The 19,082-nt window shown below is 34.4% G+C and overlaps 1 protein-coding gene across 1 annotated transcript in view; it reads left to right on the top strand.

Moving 5' to 3' along the window:
- Positions 1–17,390, top strand: part of LOC145248336 (c-Myc-binding protein-like) — a 102,402-nt gene extending 85,012 nt beyond the window's left edge. Inside the window, exons 3-5 of the mRNA XM_080110248.1 lie at positions 4,310–4,358; positions 5,586–5,715; positions 16,012–17,390. Of these exons, the coding sequence (XP_079966374.1) occupies positions 4,310–4,358; positions 5,586–5,715; positions 16,012–16,062 (230 nt within the window). The 3' untranslated portion in view covers positions 16,063–17,390. The remainder of the gene's footprint in view (positions 1–4,309; positions 4,359–5,585; positions 5,716–16,011) is intronic.
- Positions 17,391–19,082: the final 1,692 nt, after the last annotated feature.

Genomic DNA, 19,082 nt, shown 5'->3' with positions numbered 1-19,082 from the left:
TACTCACTCACACTCTCTTTGGGTCATGTGGCGTCACATTCATTTCTATTAATTTTCAAATATAATAAAATTTTACTTTGAGTTTTGCAAGTTGACCAGGGCTGAACTTCACCCCCCCCCCACACACACACACGCTCAACCAAACCAACCAATTTATATACTAGTGGATCTTCTCAGTATTTCATAATCATGTTGACACACCAGTTCCCATTAGATTAGCAACGTTGAGCCTGGGTGACCATTTAGGAATTCCAGGTACTGTATGTGCTCTCTGCTTATCTCTGCATTGTCTAGCACTTCTTCTTACCATTGGACTGGAGCAGTGCAGATTCAGGAGAGGTGTGGTTGGAGATTGTGCACCCATTGCCTCACAATCACACACACAGCTACCCTTACAGGTGATTTCCATTGTCCTTCAAGACTGAACGGAGGCATCCAGTCTACTTGCCTAGTATTTAACATATGTAGACAAGCACATACAGACATTTTATGACAAGACTTTCGGACAACTCTTTTTGGTAACGATGAATCTCTGCTTTTTCTCAGCTTATTTCCTGAAAGGAAGTCACCCCCCCCTCCTATAACATGTGACCTTTTGTCTAGTTTACATCCTGTTTACGACTCTATGCTAGACCCACCTACAGAAAGCAGTTAGTTGATATTTATACTCAATATTTAAGACTTGTAAAGTTAAGTAGTGCAATGGAGAGAGGTAGTGTTTCTGTTCACTCCATAGAAGAGAAATAGCTTGATCATGTGACATTAAAGAGATTTGAGGTTTATAGTCAGTTTCTGCTAGAATGTTAACTTTGATCCGCATAGAGTAAAAGATTCTCTCCTTCTACAAATAACTGACATGAATCTCAAGTATTTAGTGGGGGTATAGTCTTTCTGACTAAAAGTTTTAAGATGTATTAAAAAATAAAATGGAAATTTTTTAATCTACAAATTTTAAAAATATATATAGTTTTTATCATCATCGTCATCGAGTGGTGTCCTGCCAGGCATTGACGGTTATGGCTCTCCATCTATCTATCTATCTATCTCTCTCTCTCTCTCTCTCTCTCTCTCTCTGGAGCCATTCATGAATTCATTGTTGCTCATCCTTACCGAGGGAGGTGTTCTAATTCAGAACCTATTTTTACTGTTTCTTGAATAAAGAGTTTGATGTACTGCCATAGTTTTCTTTGCAGTTTTACAGACAGTAGGTTGCAGTTTCTTTCTGTCCGAGCAGCGCCCATACTGGGCGATTGTCCTAACCATTGTACCCCGAAGTAACTTCTGCTTGGTATCCGAAATATGAAACCTGTTTACTTCTGTATTACATCAGTCACCTGCTTTCCATGTCCTCACATTACTCTGATTTTGGAGTTAAGTGGGTTCTTGACCATGCCCAAGGGTCTCTCACAGACTAGCGGAGGGAAGGAGGCGCCTTGTTTTTCTTTTGACAGTAATGTTGTTTCGCTTGGTCAAATAGAAATACAATCTGAAGATTAATTTTTTAGAAAAATCAGTTCTGTCAAGAATTTAAATTTAAACACATCTTCTTTCTTAGCTATAAAAAAAGATATACGTATTCGTGACAAATATAAAAAAATAAAAGATGTCATTCACCCGAGATTTTCTTGAAATGTTAGAAACTAATGGTTACCCAACACCAGGAATCACTGTTACAAGTGAAGTTTTGATGGAAAGGTTTACAGGGCTCAGTCGCATTTGCGAGTGATTTTTCAAAGTTGTGACTAGAAATAATGAAACACTTATCTTTTGGCGATTGTATTTCTTTCACTGACAATCTTCCAAAGCTCACTACTGAATGAAAAATATATTTTTTACCTTTTTTTCATAAAATGAACAAAGTTAAATTATTTAAACGATAAAAGTTTAATAGAACAATATCATTTTTTTTTTTTCCCTTAAATCAGTCCTATTCAAATGCATATGAGTTTGTGACTGAAAATGGTAGGAAATTTGCACAATTTACAGACTAACCCATCTTTAAAAAACTGTATCTTCAGATCTTTTTAAAATATTATGATGAAATTTTGAACATATTATAATACTCTGAAGGTTCAGTTGGCTTAAGACCATCTCATTTGGTAACTTACGGACTAATTAGCATATTTCAGTTTTATTCTAACGGGTTTAAGCAGAAACATCATAAAAACAGCTAAGAAAATAGTAAGGTTTTATTATCATAGGAAATATTATTCTGATGGACATCATCATTTGTCATTATCACACCGTGAAAAATCCATTGTTGTTCCCAGAGATCCTGAATGGGAGGTAGGGGAGAGGGTATAAAATATAGCTAGGTGTAATGAAATGAGTGCTTTATTGGTTGCTCTCTCCATATCATACATAAGTCGATCAGTTTGCTGTTTTGTTTTCTGTTTGAATATTAGTGTGCACATGATTTTTACCAACAGCTGAAAAGCAACCAAAGTTTCACAGAAACAACTAGGGGATTAAGTCGTGCATTTTTTTGTTTTTTTTCCCCGGCAACCCGAGTTCAGGATGATGACACTGATGTCTAATCATTTATTCACTCTTGTGACAAAACCTAATATAGCATCAAGAAACAGATGTGTCAAATGTCATCTAATATTCTTTCCAGAGTTATTTCTCTCTCTCTCTCGCGCTAGGATGATGTGAAACAAGGGTCAGAAAGTGATTTAAAAAGAGAAAGAGCACTTTGGCCTGCAAAAAAAAAATGCCTTGACAGCTTTGCTGGCATTCTTTGGTAGGAGCTCCTCAGGCAATTAGCAATAAACTAACCCCCTTCTCAAATGGTGAGAAAGCAAAGCCTGAGAAAGTGAACCTCCTAGAACTACACAGAAATAAGGACATACCTCACTTAATAAGGAACAATGGTCTAGACTCTGCCAGTTTTGGTGCTGAGGGAAAACTCCTCGGCTGACGAAGCTACCATACTTTTGCTGATTTGCAAAGTTATATGCAAAGAGGGATTAAACGTAAACTTGGCACACGTGGGTCATCACTATACAAGGAGTATTTTTATAAGAAATCAGTATTAAGTATTTCAACCTATAAATATTCAACATTTCACAAAAATCATTTCTCTGTTGCTGTTGTTGCTACTACTACTACCACTGCTACTACTACTACTACTACTACTACTACTACTACTACTACAGTAGTGTTCCATAAGGTAATGTACAATTATCAAGGAAATGAAAAATGTATGAGCTATTATGAACACATGTGTACGGAGAAGAGAGATGATGTAGTTTTAGAGAATTTTTGTAAACATGAGGATTTTGAGCATCCTTATCTGGCCTTTGTGCCAACTTGGGAAATTTATTAAGTAGGTTCAACTCCACAGATTGAATGTAGAATTGTGGTAAATGGTGCCAGTCAAGAGTAATCTCTAAAGTTTTCTAAGACAAATTAGAAAGACTCTGTACCCTTCCCCCTCCCCCCAAATTTCTTATATTTTTTGTCATGCCTAAGTTTTTTGTTTGCGATTTTTGCATTTTTTGTTCAACAATTGTGAATTTTTTGCTTTTATTGTTTCAACTTTAAATTGTAAATTTTATGAACAATAAACTATATAAACAAGATTACAGTGTAGTATCTGTTCTGACGCTATACTTCACCTTTCCTGTCCTCAATCAGTGGAGGAGAAATCCTTCATGATTAAGACACTTTTTATTTTTGTATTTTTTTTTTTTTTTTTTTTTTTTTTTTTAGACTGCCCATTTTTGGGGAGCTGGATTTTCCCCACATTAAAAACCGACCTTATGTCTAACTCTCCCCTCGTGGGGAGGCAAGTAAATAGAATTTTCAAGAATGCAATGTCTCAGCAGACAACAACTGATGTAGTTTGTATCATGCTTTAGTGATTCTAGGCACGAAAAAAATATTTTCAAAAGTTATGGTAGCTGCACTGTTTTCTGACTCTGAAAATGCATAGAAATTAAAAGATGTTAAGGGTTTTTGACAAAACGGTTAATAATTTTATAGGTGTTTTAATAAATTAGTTGGTTTTCACATTATTGTGAATTAAAAAAAAATCGATTCATTGGATTTTAAAACATCAACAATTAAGTCTTCAAAAATGTAGCAAAAAATAGCCTGAATAAAATCATTTTGAAATTGTTTATAAATATATTTTACAAATATTTATTTATTAGGTTGGTGTAAAAATGTGTTTTTGACATTCAACTATATATAATATATATACACACACATTATTTTTGCACCAACCTAATAGTATGGTTTTTGTTTCTGAATGAGGAATGTTTATTTTTATAAAAGCCATTTTCTTTTTATTTTTCCATTTCAGTGCTGGTTGGCCTTTATGAGGAGCCCGAAAAACCTAACAATGCTTTAGAGTATCCTTTTATTTTTACCCTGGAAAAAATTTTTTTGACCTGTGGTTCAGAAGAGCATGATGCATAAAATCTCTTTATTGACACAATTGTGCGATCACAATTGTTTCTATGTGACATATTATTTTTGATTTATTATTAATCAATTATTTACTGAAAAAAAGAAAGTTAAATATCATTCAATAACAATATTTACTAAGATGAAATTGTAAAAACAATCCTTGAGAAAAAAAAATTATGAAATTAAATCCATCATTGTGTATTTGGCTTCCTTCCTAAACAAGTCAACCATTTTAACATTTTAATAGTTGAAACAAATAAAGAATGAATTACAGTAGAATCCCGGGATACAGTATTAAAAATTAGTAACAAAATACAATACAGTATATATAATCAAATAATATTATAAATAACACTTTAAGGCAGGGAAAATGCCGTAACCAGAGTCCAGAAAAACATTGTATTCCACATCGTAACCTGAAAAAAAAAAAAAACCATCCTAGGGCCACCGTATCCCGGGATTCTACTATATTTTATGATGTTTTGAAATTTGAAAGTAATATTAAAATTCTTAGTAAATCCTTATTTGGAAGCTATTTACATCCTATGATTTTATAGAAATTTGGTTCAATAATTAATTTAGTGGCCAACAATGCCATAATTAAAGTTAAATTTAAAATCATGTTTCAAATAAAATCAAATAAGAAATTAAAGTACTTTTTTTTTTTTTTTTTTTTTTTTTTTTTTTTCAAATTTTTGACATTAGAAATTTTTTTTTGACAAATTTTATTAAAAAAAAAAAAGTAATATCAATCATTTAATATGCCCTCCATGTGCACCTCAGTTTGTTTTTACTTATTCCCCTTGCATACACACTCATTCAATTTTTGCTTATTTAAACCAACTTTACGCTAAGAAAATTAGTTTTATAGCAATTTGGTTTAATTAATAATTTAATAACCAAACAATTTCAAAATCATATTTAAAGTAAAACAAAATAAAAATGAAGGAACATTTTTCAAATTTTTAACATTACAAAACTGTAATATAACAGCAATCATGTGCACCTCGTTTTTATTTTTATTTTTTTGTCATCTGCTGCTTACATCCATACTTTACGTTTGAACCGCATTTTTGTTGCAAAATTTATATGCATGCATTTTAGGATGATGCACTATTTATTTAAATGAATTTAAAAACAAAATGTTAAAACCTTAACTTTGTTAAAAGATTTTTAAAACAGCATTTAGGTGCATCCGGGCCAGAAACGGCTGATGTGGATGCTCTGAAAGGAGAAGTTTCTGAATTACAAGAGAAAATCGAAGAACTTCAAGAAGAAAATAGCGATCTTAAGAATAAGGTAAAAAAATAATTTTACTTTTTTTTTTTTTTTTTTTTTTTTTTTTTTAAATAGAAAAAAAGTTTGTGTTACTGTTTTCAGCATGAGTTATTCTCACATTGTTTTGGCCGATGTAATCTCTGACTTGCATCTTGCAAAATTCTGGAATTTGCTCAGAATCTCAAATGAAACACTTTATTTAATCCACAAAGGTAATATATGCTCTCATTCTGTCCACCATTAATTCACAATTGTATTCTGGTGCTACCAGATCAGGCTGTCTACTGACTTCCTGAGATGAAACGCACCTACATAGATGTCTTTGTTTTTTTATTCCCTTTTGCAAAACTTAGTCATGTTCTGCGAAAACAAAAACAAAAACAACATTCTCCTCCCCCTCCCCTCCCTCGTTTTCTTTTTCCTTCACCTCCTCACCTTTTTTTTTTTTTTTTTTTTTTTTTTTTTTTTTTTTTTTGCCTAGTTGGTAGGGCGATAGAACATACCAACTGCCCCCCTGCAGAGGGTAAAAATCCTTCAATGGGACCACCAGTTGACCGTTGGTGGCAACCCGTAATGCATTAAGAACGGGATCCTGGTGGTTGAGTGGAACATGCCTAGGAAATAATAACATGATACTACAACACACCACTTTGGCCCTTACTAGGCTAGACGGGAGGTTGGATAGGCCCGATCCAATCAATCGGTTGGTCATGACAAGCACTAATTCAGACAATCCAAACAAAAACACACTAACACTCAACATAAACAATAAACTGAATTAATAAGCGATGGCTGAAGGGTCAATCAAGCTGGGAAAAAGGTAACCATCAGGAATAATAAAAATACAGGGAAATCCCATACTTGGGTGGGCATAACCATATATTGTGAATGCTTGGAAACCTCCCCATGTTTGAGTATACCAGCTATGTAGCCCTGGAGAACCGAGGCGAATGGGATTTACCCCCTCATAGTTCTTCCCCATAAGGGGCTCCGAGGAGGGTGGGGAGCATGGCTGATGAATTTTTCAAAAATTATTATGAATACCAAAAAATCCAAGAGACCACACACAGAAATTGACTCTGACAGCGACAATGAAGATACAAACTTTCCAAGATTCATCGTGCTAGAAGCAACGTCTAATATACCGTTAACTAAAATGTCACCCTTCATTATCCAAAAGGTAATATCAAGCAAAATAACACCTAAAAATGTCAAAAAATTAAGGAATGGTACCATATTGGTAGAAGTACTAAATAAAAAACAGGCCAAAACTCTACTTCAACTACAAAAATTGCATGAAACAAACATCAAAGCTTATCCACACCAAACACTAAACTACTCCAAAGGAGTCATAAAAAACCAGGAAATCTCCGTCTGCACAACAGAAGAAATCAAAACAGAACTAAAAAACCAAGGGGTCACAGATGTAAAAAGAATCACATTTAAAAAAAAAGGAGAGGTAATATATACAAACACTTATATATTAACATTCAATTATCCTCAAATACCAGAGACCATCAATATAGGTTATGAAAGAACGAAAATAGAACAATACATCCCAAAACCTTTACAATGCTACAACTGCCAAAAGTTTGGACATAATAAAGACCAATGTCTAAGATTCTTCACATGTGGAAACTGCAGTGAAAAAAACCCAGACCACGATGAAGAAGACTGTCCAAATAAAACCAAATGCACAAACTGTCAAGAAGAGCACCACTCTCACTCAAAACAGTGCAAAATATATAATCAAGAGAAGGAAATAATAACAATCAAATATCAAAAAAATATAACCTTCCAAGAAGCCCGCAAAGAAGTCACAAATCGCACCAAAAACTCATATGCCACAATAACCCAACAAGCAAACAAAATGTACAACTACAATGAACTAAACCTTGCTCCAGAAATTGCAAACCTAGCAAAAGAACTAAAGAACATACTTGAAGAATTAAAATCTTTTTTATCAGAACTGAAAATAAACTCCAACAGCCAAATAAAAGTCAGAAACGAACAACCCAGTATAAAAGAAAACGAAACAAAGGAAATCAGAAAAACTTCCATCAATATTGAGGAATCAATCCCTAAAGAAATGAAACCTCCTCAATTATCAAAACGTGAAAGATCCAAGTCACAAACAAGGACAAAAACAGATGTTAAAAATAAACACACAACAACAGAAAAAATGGAAATAGAACAGAACAACAAAAAAACTACCCCCCAAAAACAAAATGACAAACAAAAAACAGAATTAGTATTAATTGAAAATGAAAATAAATTTGAACTAGTTGAAACTGATAGCCAAAAAAGACAGTCAAGACAAAGTAAATCTAAAAGTCCCAGACCAAAACCCAAAAAAAGCCTCTCACCAGAAACAAGAAACAGACCATCCACTTCCAAAAGAAACACCCAAACTAACATCGAAACTATGGACGTAGACATAAACACCAACAGTCCAAAACCAAAAGAAAATATAAACCATGACTAACAAAATCCTACAGTGGAACATAAGAGGATTAAAAATTAATATCGAAGAAATGCAAATACTTATCAAATCCTTATGTCCTGCAATAATTTGCCTACAGGAAACACACTTAAAAGAAAATGACAAAATTAACATAAAACACTACTCAATATACAACCACATAAACAAATTATCATGCAAAGCCACCGGTGGATCATCAATACTGATAAACGAAAACATTCCACACAGCAAAGTGAACTTAAAAACAAATATGCAAGCTGTTGCAATAACTGCAACACTACACAAAACAATAACCCTATGCTCACTCTATATACCACCAAATGAAACAATAAACGAAACTGAATTAAACAATATAATCAAACAACTACCTAAACCTTTTCTACTGTTGGGAGACTTCAATAGTCATAATATATGGTGGGGCAGTAAAAAAAACAACAAAAGAGGCCAAACCATAGAAAAAATAATTAACCAAAACGATCTATGCCTACTCAACAACAAAGAGAATACATATATGCACCCACCAACGGGAACCCTATCAGCAATCGATATAACACTATGTGACCCAACTATATACATGGATTATAGCTGGAGAACACATAAGGATGCATGCGGAAGTGACCACTTCCCAATCATAATAGAAAACGAGAATCCCAAGCCAGAAGACAAAACACCCCGCTGGAATTTACAAAAGGCAAATTGGGAAAATTTCCAAAATACATGTCAATACAGATTAATACCTGAAGCGAATCCTGACTTAGAACACATCACATATTTCAGCAACACCCTACTCACAATAGCCGAGGAGAACATACCAAAAAGTTCCACTACTACAAAATATAACAAACCCTGGTACAATAAAGAATGCAAAGAAGCTATAAGAGCCAGACGTGCAAACCTAAGGAAATTTAAAAACAGTCCAACGAAAGAAAATTTAGACACCTATAAAAACAGCAAAGCCAAAGCACGGAAAACTATCAAAGAATCAAAACGGAACTCGTGGAAAGATTATGTAACAAAAATTAATCAAAACACAAAACCCAAAAAAGTATGGGAGATGGTCAGAAAAATAGCAGGAAAAAATACAAAGAACCCTATTAAACACCTTATATGCGACAACACAAAGATTACCGACAAACAAAATATCGCAAATAAATTAGCAGAACAATTCTCAATGAACTCATCATCAAAAAACCAAAATAAAAAATTCCAAGCTATAAAGAAAAATGAAGAAAAAATAAAAATAAACTTCAAATCAAAAAATGAAGAAAACTACAATCAATTATTCAACAGTGCAGAACTAGAGGAGGCAATAAACAAATCTCCCGATACAGCAGTCGGCCCCGACGAGATCCATTATCAATTCCTCAAAAAACTACCAAAACCATCACTGGACTACTTATTACAAATTTACAATGAGATATGGATAACTAACAACATTCCAAAAAACTGGAAGCAGGCAACAGTAATCCCAATACCCAAACCAAAAAAAGACCATACAAACCCAACAAACTACCGACCCATTGCACTAACTAGTTGTTTGTGCAAAACTTTTGAAAGAATGATTAACGAAAGATTAAATTGGTACTTGGAAAGCAAAAATCTAATTACAGAAAGCCAGTCGGGTTTCAGGAAAAATAGAAGCCCCACCGATCACTTAATAAAACTGGAAACACGCATAAGAGAAGCATTTGCAAAAAAAGAACATCTAATAGCAATTTTTTTTGACATGCAAAAGGCGTATGACACCGCTTGGAAATACGGAATCCAAAAAGACCTGTATGAACTAGGACTTAGGGGTAGAATGCCAGAAATTATCAGAAATTTCTTAACAAATAGAAACTTCCAAGTACGGATGGACAACACTTATTCAGTCCAAAAAGATCAAGAAATGGGGGTCCCCCAAGGCAGTATCCTGTCTGTCACCCTCTTCAACATTAAAATAAACAATATCATAAAAAACATAGACCCAGGAATTGAAAATGCCCTATACGTGGACGACCTACTTATATACTACCAATCTAAATATATACAAACAGCCGAACGCAAACTACAACTCTGTCTGAATAAAATAAACAAATGGGCCATAGAAAATGGATTTACATTCTCAGAGGAAAAAACTAAATGCATCCACTTTTGCAAATTACGAAAATTCCACCACGACCCCAACCTGAAACTGGATAACAAGAACATCCCACTTACCGACCAACATAAATATTTAGGTATTATATTTGATAAAAAATTGAACTTTATACCGCATATAAAATATTTAAAAGCAAAATGCCAAAAGACAATGCAATTGATCAAAGTCCTAGCACACACCGATTGGGGTGCAGACAAAGTCACATTATTAAAATTATACCAAACTCTAATCAGATCTAAAATGGACTATGGATGCTTCATCTATGGAGCAGCAAGGAAGTCCTACATAAAAGAACTAAATACAATCCACCATCAAGGATTAAGATTAGCCTTGGGAGCATTTAGAACCTCTCCAGTAGAAAGCCTCTATATAGAGGCCCACGAGCCTCCACTGATTCTAAGACGACAGAAGTTAGCGCTACAATATTACCTAAAGCTGGTATCAAGTCCAACAAATCCTGCATATCAATGTACCCTTCACCCACAATACACACATCTCTTCAACAAGAAAGAAGATATCAAGCCCTACAGCCTCCGGATAAAAAACCTTCTCACAGAAGCCCAAATGGACATTACAAAAATACATAAATATAACAAATCAAAAACTCCACCCTGGATGATCAAACAACCACACATAATATTAAAATTAAATAAATATCCCAAAACGAAAACCCACCCATCAACCTTCCATGAAGAACTACTTATCATCCAGAATACATACAAAGAATATACACAAATTTACACTGACGGATCAAAAGATGGAGATAAAGTAGGATGCGCAGCCATCCACAAAAAAATAAAACTAAAGAAAAGGCTCCCAAACGAATCTTCTATTTTCAGCGCAGAAGCAACAGCCATAGATTTGGCACTGAATATAATAACCAATGATGACCATCAAAAATATATCATATTTACTGACTCACTTTCAATACTCATATCTCTAAAAGAAAAAAAAATGACAAACCCACTTATTACAAAATTGCTAAACAAAATAGATGCCATAACCATGAAAAAAAACATTATCTTTTGCTGGATACCAAGCCATATCGGCATATACATGAATGAACAAGCAGATAAGGCAGCAAAGGAAACTCTGCAACAAAACCACATAAGTGGAAAAATCCCCTATACAGACCTAAAGACTAAAATAAACACATTTTTGAAGAGAAAATGGCAAGAAAACTGGAGCTCATGCACCAAAAACAAACTATTCCAAATAACACCAAATATTGGAACGAGAGACACCAAAAAGTTAACAAGAAAGGAAGAGGTAGTAATGACCAGACTGCGAATAGGTCACACTCACATCACCCACTCACATCTACTAAAAGGGGAGGAGACACCAAACTGTATAACGTGTCAAGAACCCTACACAATACACCATATACTGACAAACTGCATTGACCTTGAACAAATCCGAACAAAGTATTACCAAGAAAAAAATCTGAAAACAATATTAAACAAGATTGATCCCCAAAAAATTATCAATTTTCTGAAAGAAACTAAAATATACTCAAAAATATAAGGAAAGACCCCCCCCCCCCCCAAAAAAAAAAAACCTTAAGAAGAACAAACCAATATTTAACACAACATAACGAACCTTTCGGCATTAAATGACCCCAAAGTGGTTGATATGCCGTAAAACAAAACAAACAAACAAACAAACACAATTGTATTCGTAGTATCGCCTGCACTTGGGATTGAACCTTCAACATTTAGAAGAGTGTGACACCACTAGTTCCTTCGGAGGACCCGTAGCATAATAGTACTGAGTAAAATTCAATTTTAAGAACCAGGGCATAAAATTGCAAAAATAACACTCAAGATGAGAATAGTAATGTGAAAAATTCAAATAACACAAATTATTGATCCTAATCTAAAAAATATAAAAACAAATGAAATCTTTTCTCTATTTGGTATTCAAGACAACTTTGACACGTTTTGTAAAAAAAAAAACAAAAAAAAACAAAAAAATATTTTTGCCAATTTATGTATTCTCATCTTTTAGAGAATCTTTTTCTGAATACTGGAAGAAGCTGACCTGGGCCTTTATCACAATCTCCAAGTGGCACCTGAGCCTTCGCAGCCGGCTTTGAGATTTGCCTGAACACCAGTTTGATCCTGGCACTCAGTTCGTCCATGATGTTGCAGGGGGTGCAGTTAGTCTTTATTAATAACGCCAACCATACACAAGTCAATACCATTGCAATCAGGCAAGTTGTGTGTCAAATGTTGAAACTATTCAAAATCATTGACGTTCTCAAACAACCACTGATGCAACTTTTCAGACGTGTGACACAAAGTTGAATCTTGCAGCTACTCTTTCCTCCCAGCACTTGACAAAAATGAACACCAACTCAATATAGTCATCTAATTTGAGTCTGAGTTCTTTTTCAGCGATTGTGGGTCAGCATGATGGTAGCCTTTGCTGGAAATACACCCAAAATTTGAAAAATTTGGTTTTAATAATGCATGGAACTTCCTGTAGACAGTTGGACAACCATCTGTTTGCGCATTATGCAAATGGATATGAGAAGAACCAGCAAATCTTCAGCTTGACTTTCATCAGACAATTATCTTTTAAGCTTTGCCAATCAGTAGTTAATCATTGTGATTCTTTTAAGAGGAATAGCATAGTTTAGTTCAACATTTTCTTCATAGTCACCATTTTGACATCCATTTTTATCATCAAAGTCTGCATAGCTTCATCTTTTTTGTTTTTAATAAAGTTTCTTCATGAATTTTCTTCCCATGATCCTTCTTGTTTCCACACTTCCAATTCTTCATCCCATATCTCAGTTGTCAACGTATTCAAGATGCATTAAGATGTAGCTAAGATTTCTGATTTTTTAAAATCTTGTGCGAATCATCATGATGCAAGTTTTCCTTCAAAAGTTGTCGTGTCTATAAATCTTTAGCTTTCAAAACCATCATCTATTACTGAACATGACAATTAAGTAGACACTGTTGGTTTGCCTTGAAATTCAACATAAAAAATTTTGAATCTTGCTATTATAGTTCAGTTGCACCACGCTATTAAATCAGGTGATTATTTGATTTTGTGTTTATTTGCAAAAGAAATATATACGCACACTCATACAATAAAATATTTTAAAATGTTCTTTTCTGTCCTTCATAATATAGAGAAAAAAAATTGTCACAATTAAGACAGATTTCGTAGCCTCGTAGGGGATGCCATTTTCTCTTCCCTACAACCTCTTTCTCACAGAAGAGACATTTGCTTTATTGTTATTTTCATGGCAAGTGCTCGTCTGAGCTCCAATCTATGGTCCCCCCCCCTTGCCAAACTCACGAGAAACACTCGTCTAGCTGAAAACATTATCAATAATTTCCCCCACTCTTTATCTGTGCCTAAACCTACGAGGGGCATGCAATAAGTAATGCCCCTGACCCACTTCCCATAGCAGTAGAGCAACGAAACTTGGCACAGTTATTAGTCTTTCTCTACATAGGAACCACCCAGAGTTATGCATATCTCTACATAGGAACCACCCAGAGTTATGCATATCTCCCATCGTTTGATGCAGCTCTGGAGACCGCTTTTGTAGAACACCCCAGGTTGGTCCTCCAACAACGACGTGACTTCAGAAATCAGGGCTGCATCATCTGGGAAACGCTTTCCTTTCAAAAATAACTTCATAGCTAGGAAAAGGTGAAAGTCAGAGGGTGCAAGGTCGGGAGAGTAGGGAAGATGGAGAAGGATTTCATAACCACACACCCGAGCTTCTGATCTGGCGACATGCGAGTTGTGGACTGGAGCATTGTCCTGCAGGAGGAGGGTACATTTGCTGATCTTGCCCCGCCTCTTGATTTTGATAGCTTCCCTTAATTTCCTCCAAAGTGATTCATAATAGGCTCCTTTAATTGTGGTACCCTTTGCCAGGAAATCTGTCATCACTACTCCGTCCTGGTCCCAGAAGACTGTGAGCATGACCTTGCCAGCGGAGGGCTGCACTCTTGCCTTCTTTGGAGGTGGTAAGTCCAAGTGCTTCCACTGCATTGACTGGGCTTTGGTCTCTGGATCATAGTGATGAACCCAGGTTTCATCCTGTGAAATCAGTCTTTTGAAAAACTTTCACTCATCTTCTTGGTACATCTCCAAATTCATCCTCGAGCACTCAACGCGTTCTCGCTTCTGGAATGGTGTCAGCAACCTGGGAATCCATCTGGCAGACACCTTATGCATATGCAAATGGTCATGAATGATAGTTTCCACAGACCCTGTACTAATCTTGACATCTTGGGCTATTTGGCGAATAGTAATACGCCGATCTTCCAAAATGGCAGCCTCATCAATGGCAGAAGGGGGGGGGCAGGTCTGGGAGCTGTTTCCATAGACTTCCGGCCATGTTTGAATTCACGATGCCAGCATTTTACAAGGTCATATGATGGGTCATTATCACCATAAGTTTCTTTCATTTCATCAAAAGTCTCCTGTGGTGTACGTCCTTTCAAATACAAAAACCGGATCACTGCTTGGCATTCAACAGGTTCCATTTCACACATGACTCAGTTCAAACATCTGTAAAACAGAAACCACAATTAGTTCAGAGCTGTAATTTGCCACATAACCCGTAGAGATATAAATCATTGCACGTGCAAAATTTCAGCTAGTTCAGACAACTGGAAGTGGGTCAGGGGCATAACTTATTGCACACCCCTCGTAAATATAGATTCCATGAACAAAGCTTCTTCTTAAGAACTGCACACCTGTGAAACTCTCTTCCATTTGTCTGCTTTCCAGCTGACTCGAATATGGCCATTTTTAAGTTCAACGTAAACAAGTTCTTTACCAAATTTACACTACTAACGATTACTATGATATTGTCCCATTGGCTAATGTACACTCTTTAATTGAACGCTTATCCTCTAGTGGCCACTGGGCCTTGATAAGTAATGGCGCTCGCGCACACTCACTCACTCACACATATATATATGTTGAATTGTTTGTATTTTCCAAGTTTTTAACATTTTTCTGTATCTATGGCAAAATCATTATGAAATTTTGTGCGGTATTTATTTATCACTTGTTATTGCCGTTGTCTAAAACAATGTTAATGCTAACAATTAAGAATTTTTATGATGGATATATTTACACGGTTAATAATTCTAGGTATTGTGTGTGTGTGTGTGTGTGTGTGTGTGTGTGTGTGTGTGTGTGTGAAATGTTTGTTCTCCAGAGTTAAATAAAAAGAAAAACGAAGGGAATTAACTCTCGTATTGGTTACGAGTTATTTCCCTTTGATTGTTCTGTTTCCCAATAGTGGCATAGAAAATACATTTTGCACTCTTATTTGATTATGTATGGACCATAAGTAGATGACACGTGAGTCGTTGGATCAGTATTTGCTATATCCTTTTTGTCTCTCTTTCTCTCAATTACCGTTTGTATTTAAATTATTCAGACTACTATTCTCGTGTTGGTTGTTTTGTGCAATGCTTGCTTCAGCCTACATAACTTCCAACTTTTTCAAGTGCATCTTTTTTTAAAAAGATTCAGTATGAATTCCATATAGGTCCCTATGTCCGGCATAAAGATCCCAAGTTTAAAAAAATACACCTGCAGAAAGTCAGAGGTTAGATTGGTTGAAACATAAAAATATTGACATGAATAATCTACATTCTCAGTCCTCATCTAAAAAAATTCTGAAATTTTGATTTTTTTATATTTTCAGCTCCAACAATATGAACCGATTACAACAACAGAACAATCACCTGAGAATTAGAAACATTTTTTACTTGAACTACAATGCTGCTGCTGTTCACAAAATCGTGTATTGCAATGTCAGTCACTCATAGATTTTTATTTAAAAAATTTTTTTTTTTATAAAATGTTAATTTTTAAAAAATTTTTTGAACCAATGAATGTTTGTAAAGCAAGATGAGAATTGATTTTTGCTTTTTGGAGATATTTAAGTTACGAAAAGGAATGGACAGGCAAATAATGTTCCCTGTATCTTCCAAAGATTTTTTTTGGCTTCTCCATCACAATCATGATGCCATGGGAAAAAAAAGTCTCTTCTCTCTGTCTCTCTCTCTCTCTCTCTCTCTCTCTCCTTCTCTCTCTCCTGCTAACTCTCTCTCTCTCTCTCTCTTTCTCTCTCTCTCTCTCTTTCTCTCTCTCCTGCTAACTCTCTCTCTCTTTTTCCATTTTAGTAGTCCAATTTCTAACACCAGTGTTCTGTTAAGTTGTAAAACATTTAGAATCACAATATATTTCAATAATTTTATTTGCTTTTTTACGTATCGTGTGATAACCTTACATGTCTGTATTAAACTATAACAACACAAAATTCACAAATATATGATTATAGTTGAAGTGACACGCCGCTTCCTGTTAAACAATGTTAAGACTGGCCAGTACTAAATGGGTCAATCATATGGGTAAAGGATAGTGAGAAAACCCTCTGCAAAAACTAACATTGTCGTTGCTTGCGAGCCTTCCTAGCTATGTGTAAAATAGCTTTAATTAATCACATATAAAATAATCGTTAACAATAAGTTTCAGTGTTGAATGATCCTAAAAGGGTTGCTTTGCCAGAAAAGAAAATTGAAATGCACAAAAATAGCTTTGCAACTCGTGTAATAAAAGTTTAGATTACAAATATTTAAAAAATTACTAAATTTGTTAAGCTTTATCAAAAATCTTAGAATTAATGGTTATTGGGGTATGCACGGGAAGGTATCTTTTTTTTTTTATTATTTCTTTTTTTTTTATGGTGATGTGATTGAAAAGGAGTGCCTTTTTTTCTTTTACTTTATTAATTTTTCTGATCCGTTTTTTTTTTTTTTTTGTTATTGAGTGATCGTGTGCATCAACAATGGCAGCACGGATCTCTCATTGTACAGTCTCCTCCTTTCTGGCAGTCAAAGATAAACAGCAATGATGGATGCTATCAGGTCTGATTTCGTTATCACTAATGTATTCCCCCCCTTCCCTCATATTCATTGAACAGTCCCTTCCCACTCCCCACCATTTATTCATCATTTGCTGTGTAAGGATATTTTGATATAAATTGAATTCTTTCATAAATAAAAATAATTTTTTCTTTAAGCCATGTTTCACTTTGTCATTTTTCTAAAATAAAAAAATAAATTAAATGATTAGACCCAAGTGGGGAGCAGTAAAACAGGACACAAGTTTTCATACCTTTTCCAATAATGTAGAAGTTACTTTTCCAATAATGTAGAAGTTACATTTCCAATAATGTAGAAGTTACATTTCCAATAGTGTTACAGCAGAAGTTACATTGAAATTGTTCCAGATTTTTCGATTTTAGCATCTGAGAGATGTAATCAAGAGTTTAAAATTGAAAAAAAAAATCTGAAGGAAAAGGGACATCCAGAAAGTCAACTAAAGTCACAATTTGCCAACAAAAGATGAAAATAAAATGAAGCAGCTAAAAAAAGAAAAACTATCAGAAGTCCAAAAAGTCACTGAAAGGTTGGAAATCTTTGTCATTTTACAATTAATGATTATTTTTTTCTCTACTTCAGATATTTTCCAGATAATATTTTTGAAATTAATTATAGATAAGTATAGCATTGAATAACGTACACAAGTTGTGAAATTGTTTTAACAAAATCAGGGATCAATTTGGCGAGATTATCTCACTATGGCAATGTCAGATGGCCACCATGTTCCCCAGAATTTTTCTTGTTGGGATATGTGAAAGAAAGAGTCTGTTAACAAATCTCAAACCCTGCAAGAATTTAAGGAAAACAGCAGGAATGAAATAAAGGGAGTTAAATCGCAATCCAGAGATTCTGCCATGAATGTTTGGGAAAAAAGCACAAATATGCGAAGCTGGAAATAGGCAACATTTAAGACATTATTTTTCATAAATATTGTTTGAATTTTAAAATTTCCCAATGTCTTAATCAGATTGTGTTAAAATTACAGAAAGATATCATCAAAAATAAAACATCTATTTAAGTTCAAAATTCTTCAGTGACTTTTTAGGTACGCTATATATGAGCTGAAGTTTTTTTTTTTTTAACATCAAACGTGTGTAGTGTGAACTAATATTGTATTTTTTCCAAAAACGTAATTTCATAAACAGTTTTTTTTTTTAATATTTTATTTTTTAATCTTGTTGAAGTTATTTTATAGTTTCTACATAGATCATCATATTATAATTGATCTTGATTTTTAATTTGCTAATGCATCTACCGATACCACAAAATAGTTTGAATACTAAAGAAATGGCTTTCTGCCAAATGACATTTATGTAAAATTGCAAGCTCAGATATCACCACAACATTTTATTTTGTCATTTTTTTTTTTTTTTAAGGACCTCCACTTTAATATCAACACAGAATATTTTCAGTATTTTCTTTGAAAAATAATCACTTTTATCTTTGAAGTTAGAAATCATTCACAAGTACCACATCCAACGGGTTGACCAATTCTTAACTATTTTTCTGTCAACATTTCGATTAATTTTTTGTTGCAGTTTGTCACCAAATGATAGAATTACTTTGCAAAATAATCCTCCCAATTTCTCTGCTTGAGTGCCACATACATATCCCTGAACAGCTGAGAACCTGGGCAACAGCAATTAAGGAGGACTTGGCTGAGCTCTCAAATCCATGTTGTCAGCCTTCGATAGTGGAATCACAATTGGTTAGCCATCTTGTAACCTTATTCAGGATTGCCGCACATGGGTTGTCATGGTTTGGGATGTAGTGTAGATCAGGGAGGGTAATAATTCAACCCAAATAGAGTGAATGCGGCTGCAAAAAC

This window comes from Euprymna scolopes, chromosome 26, assembly GCF_053919585.1.
Source record: "Euprymna scolopes isolate OS-2025 chromosome 26, ASM5391958v1, whole genome shotgun sequence".
In the NCBI taxonomy this organism is placed as follows: domain Eukaryota; kingdom Metazoa; phylum Mollusca; class Cephalopoda; order Sepiida; family Sepiolidae; genus Euprymna; species Euprymna scolopes.
This window is presented reverse-complemented; position numbering and strand designations above follow the sequence as displayed.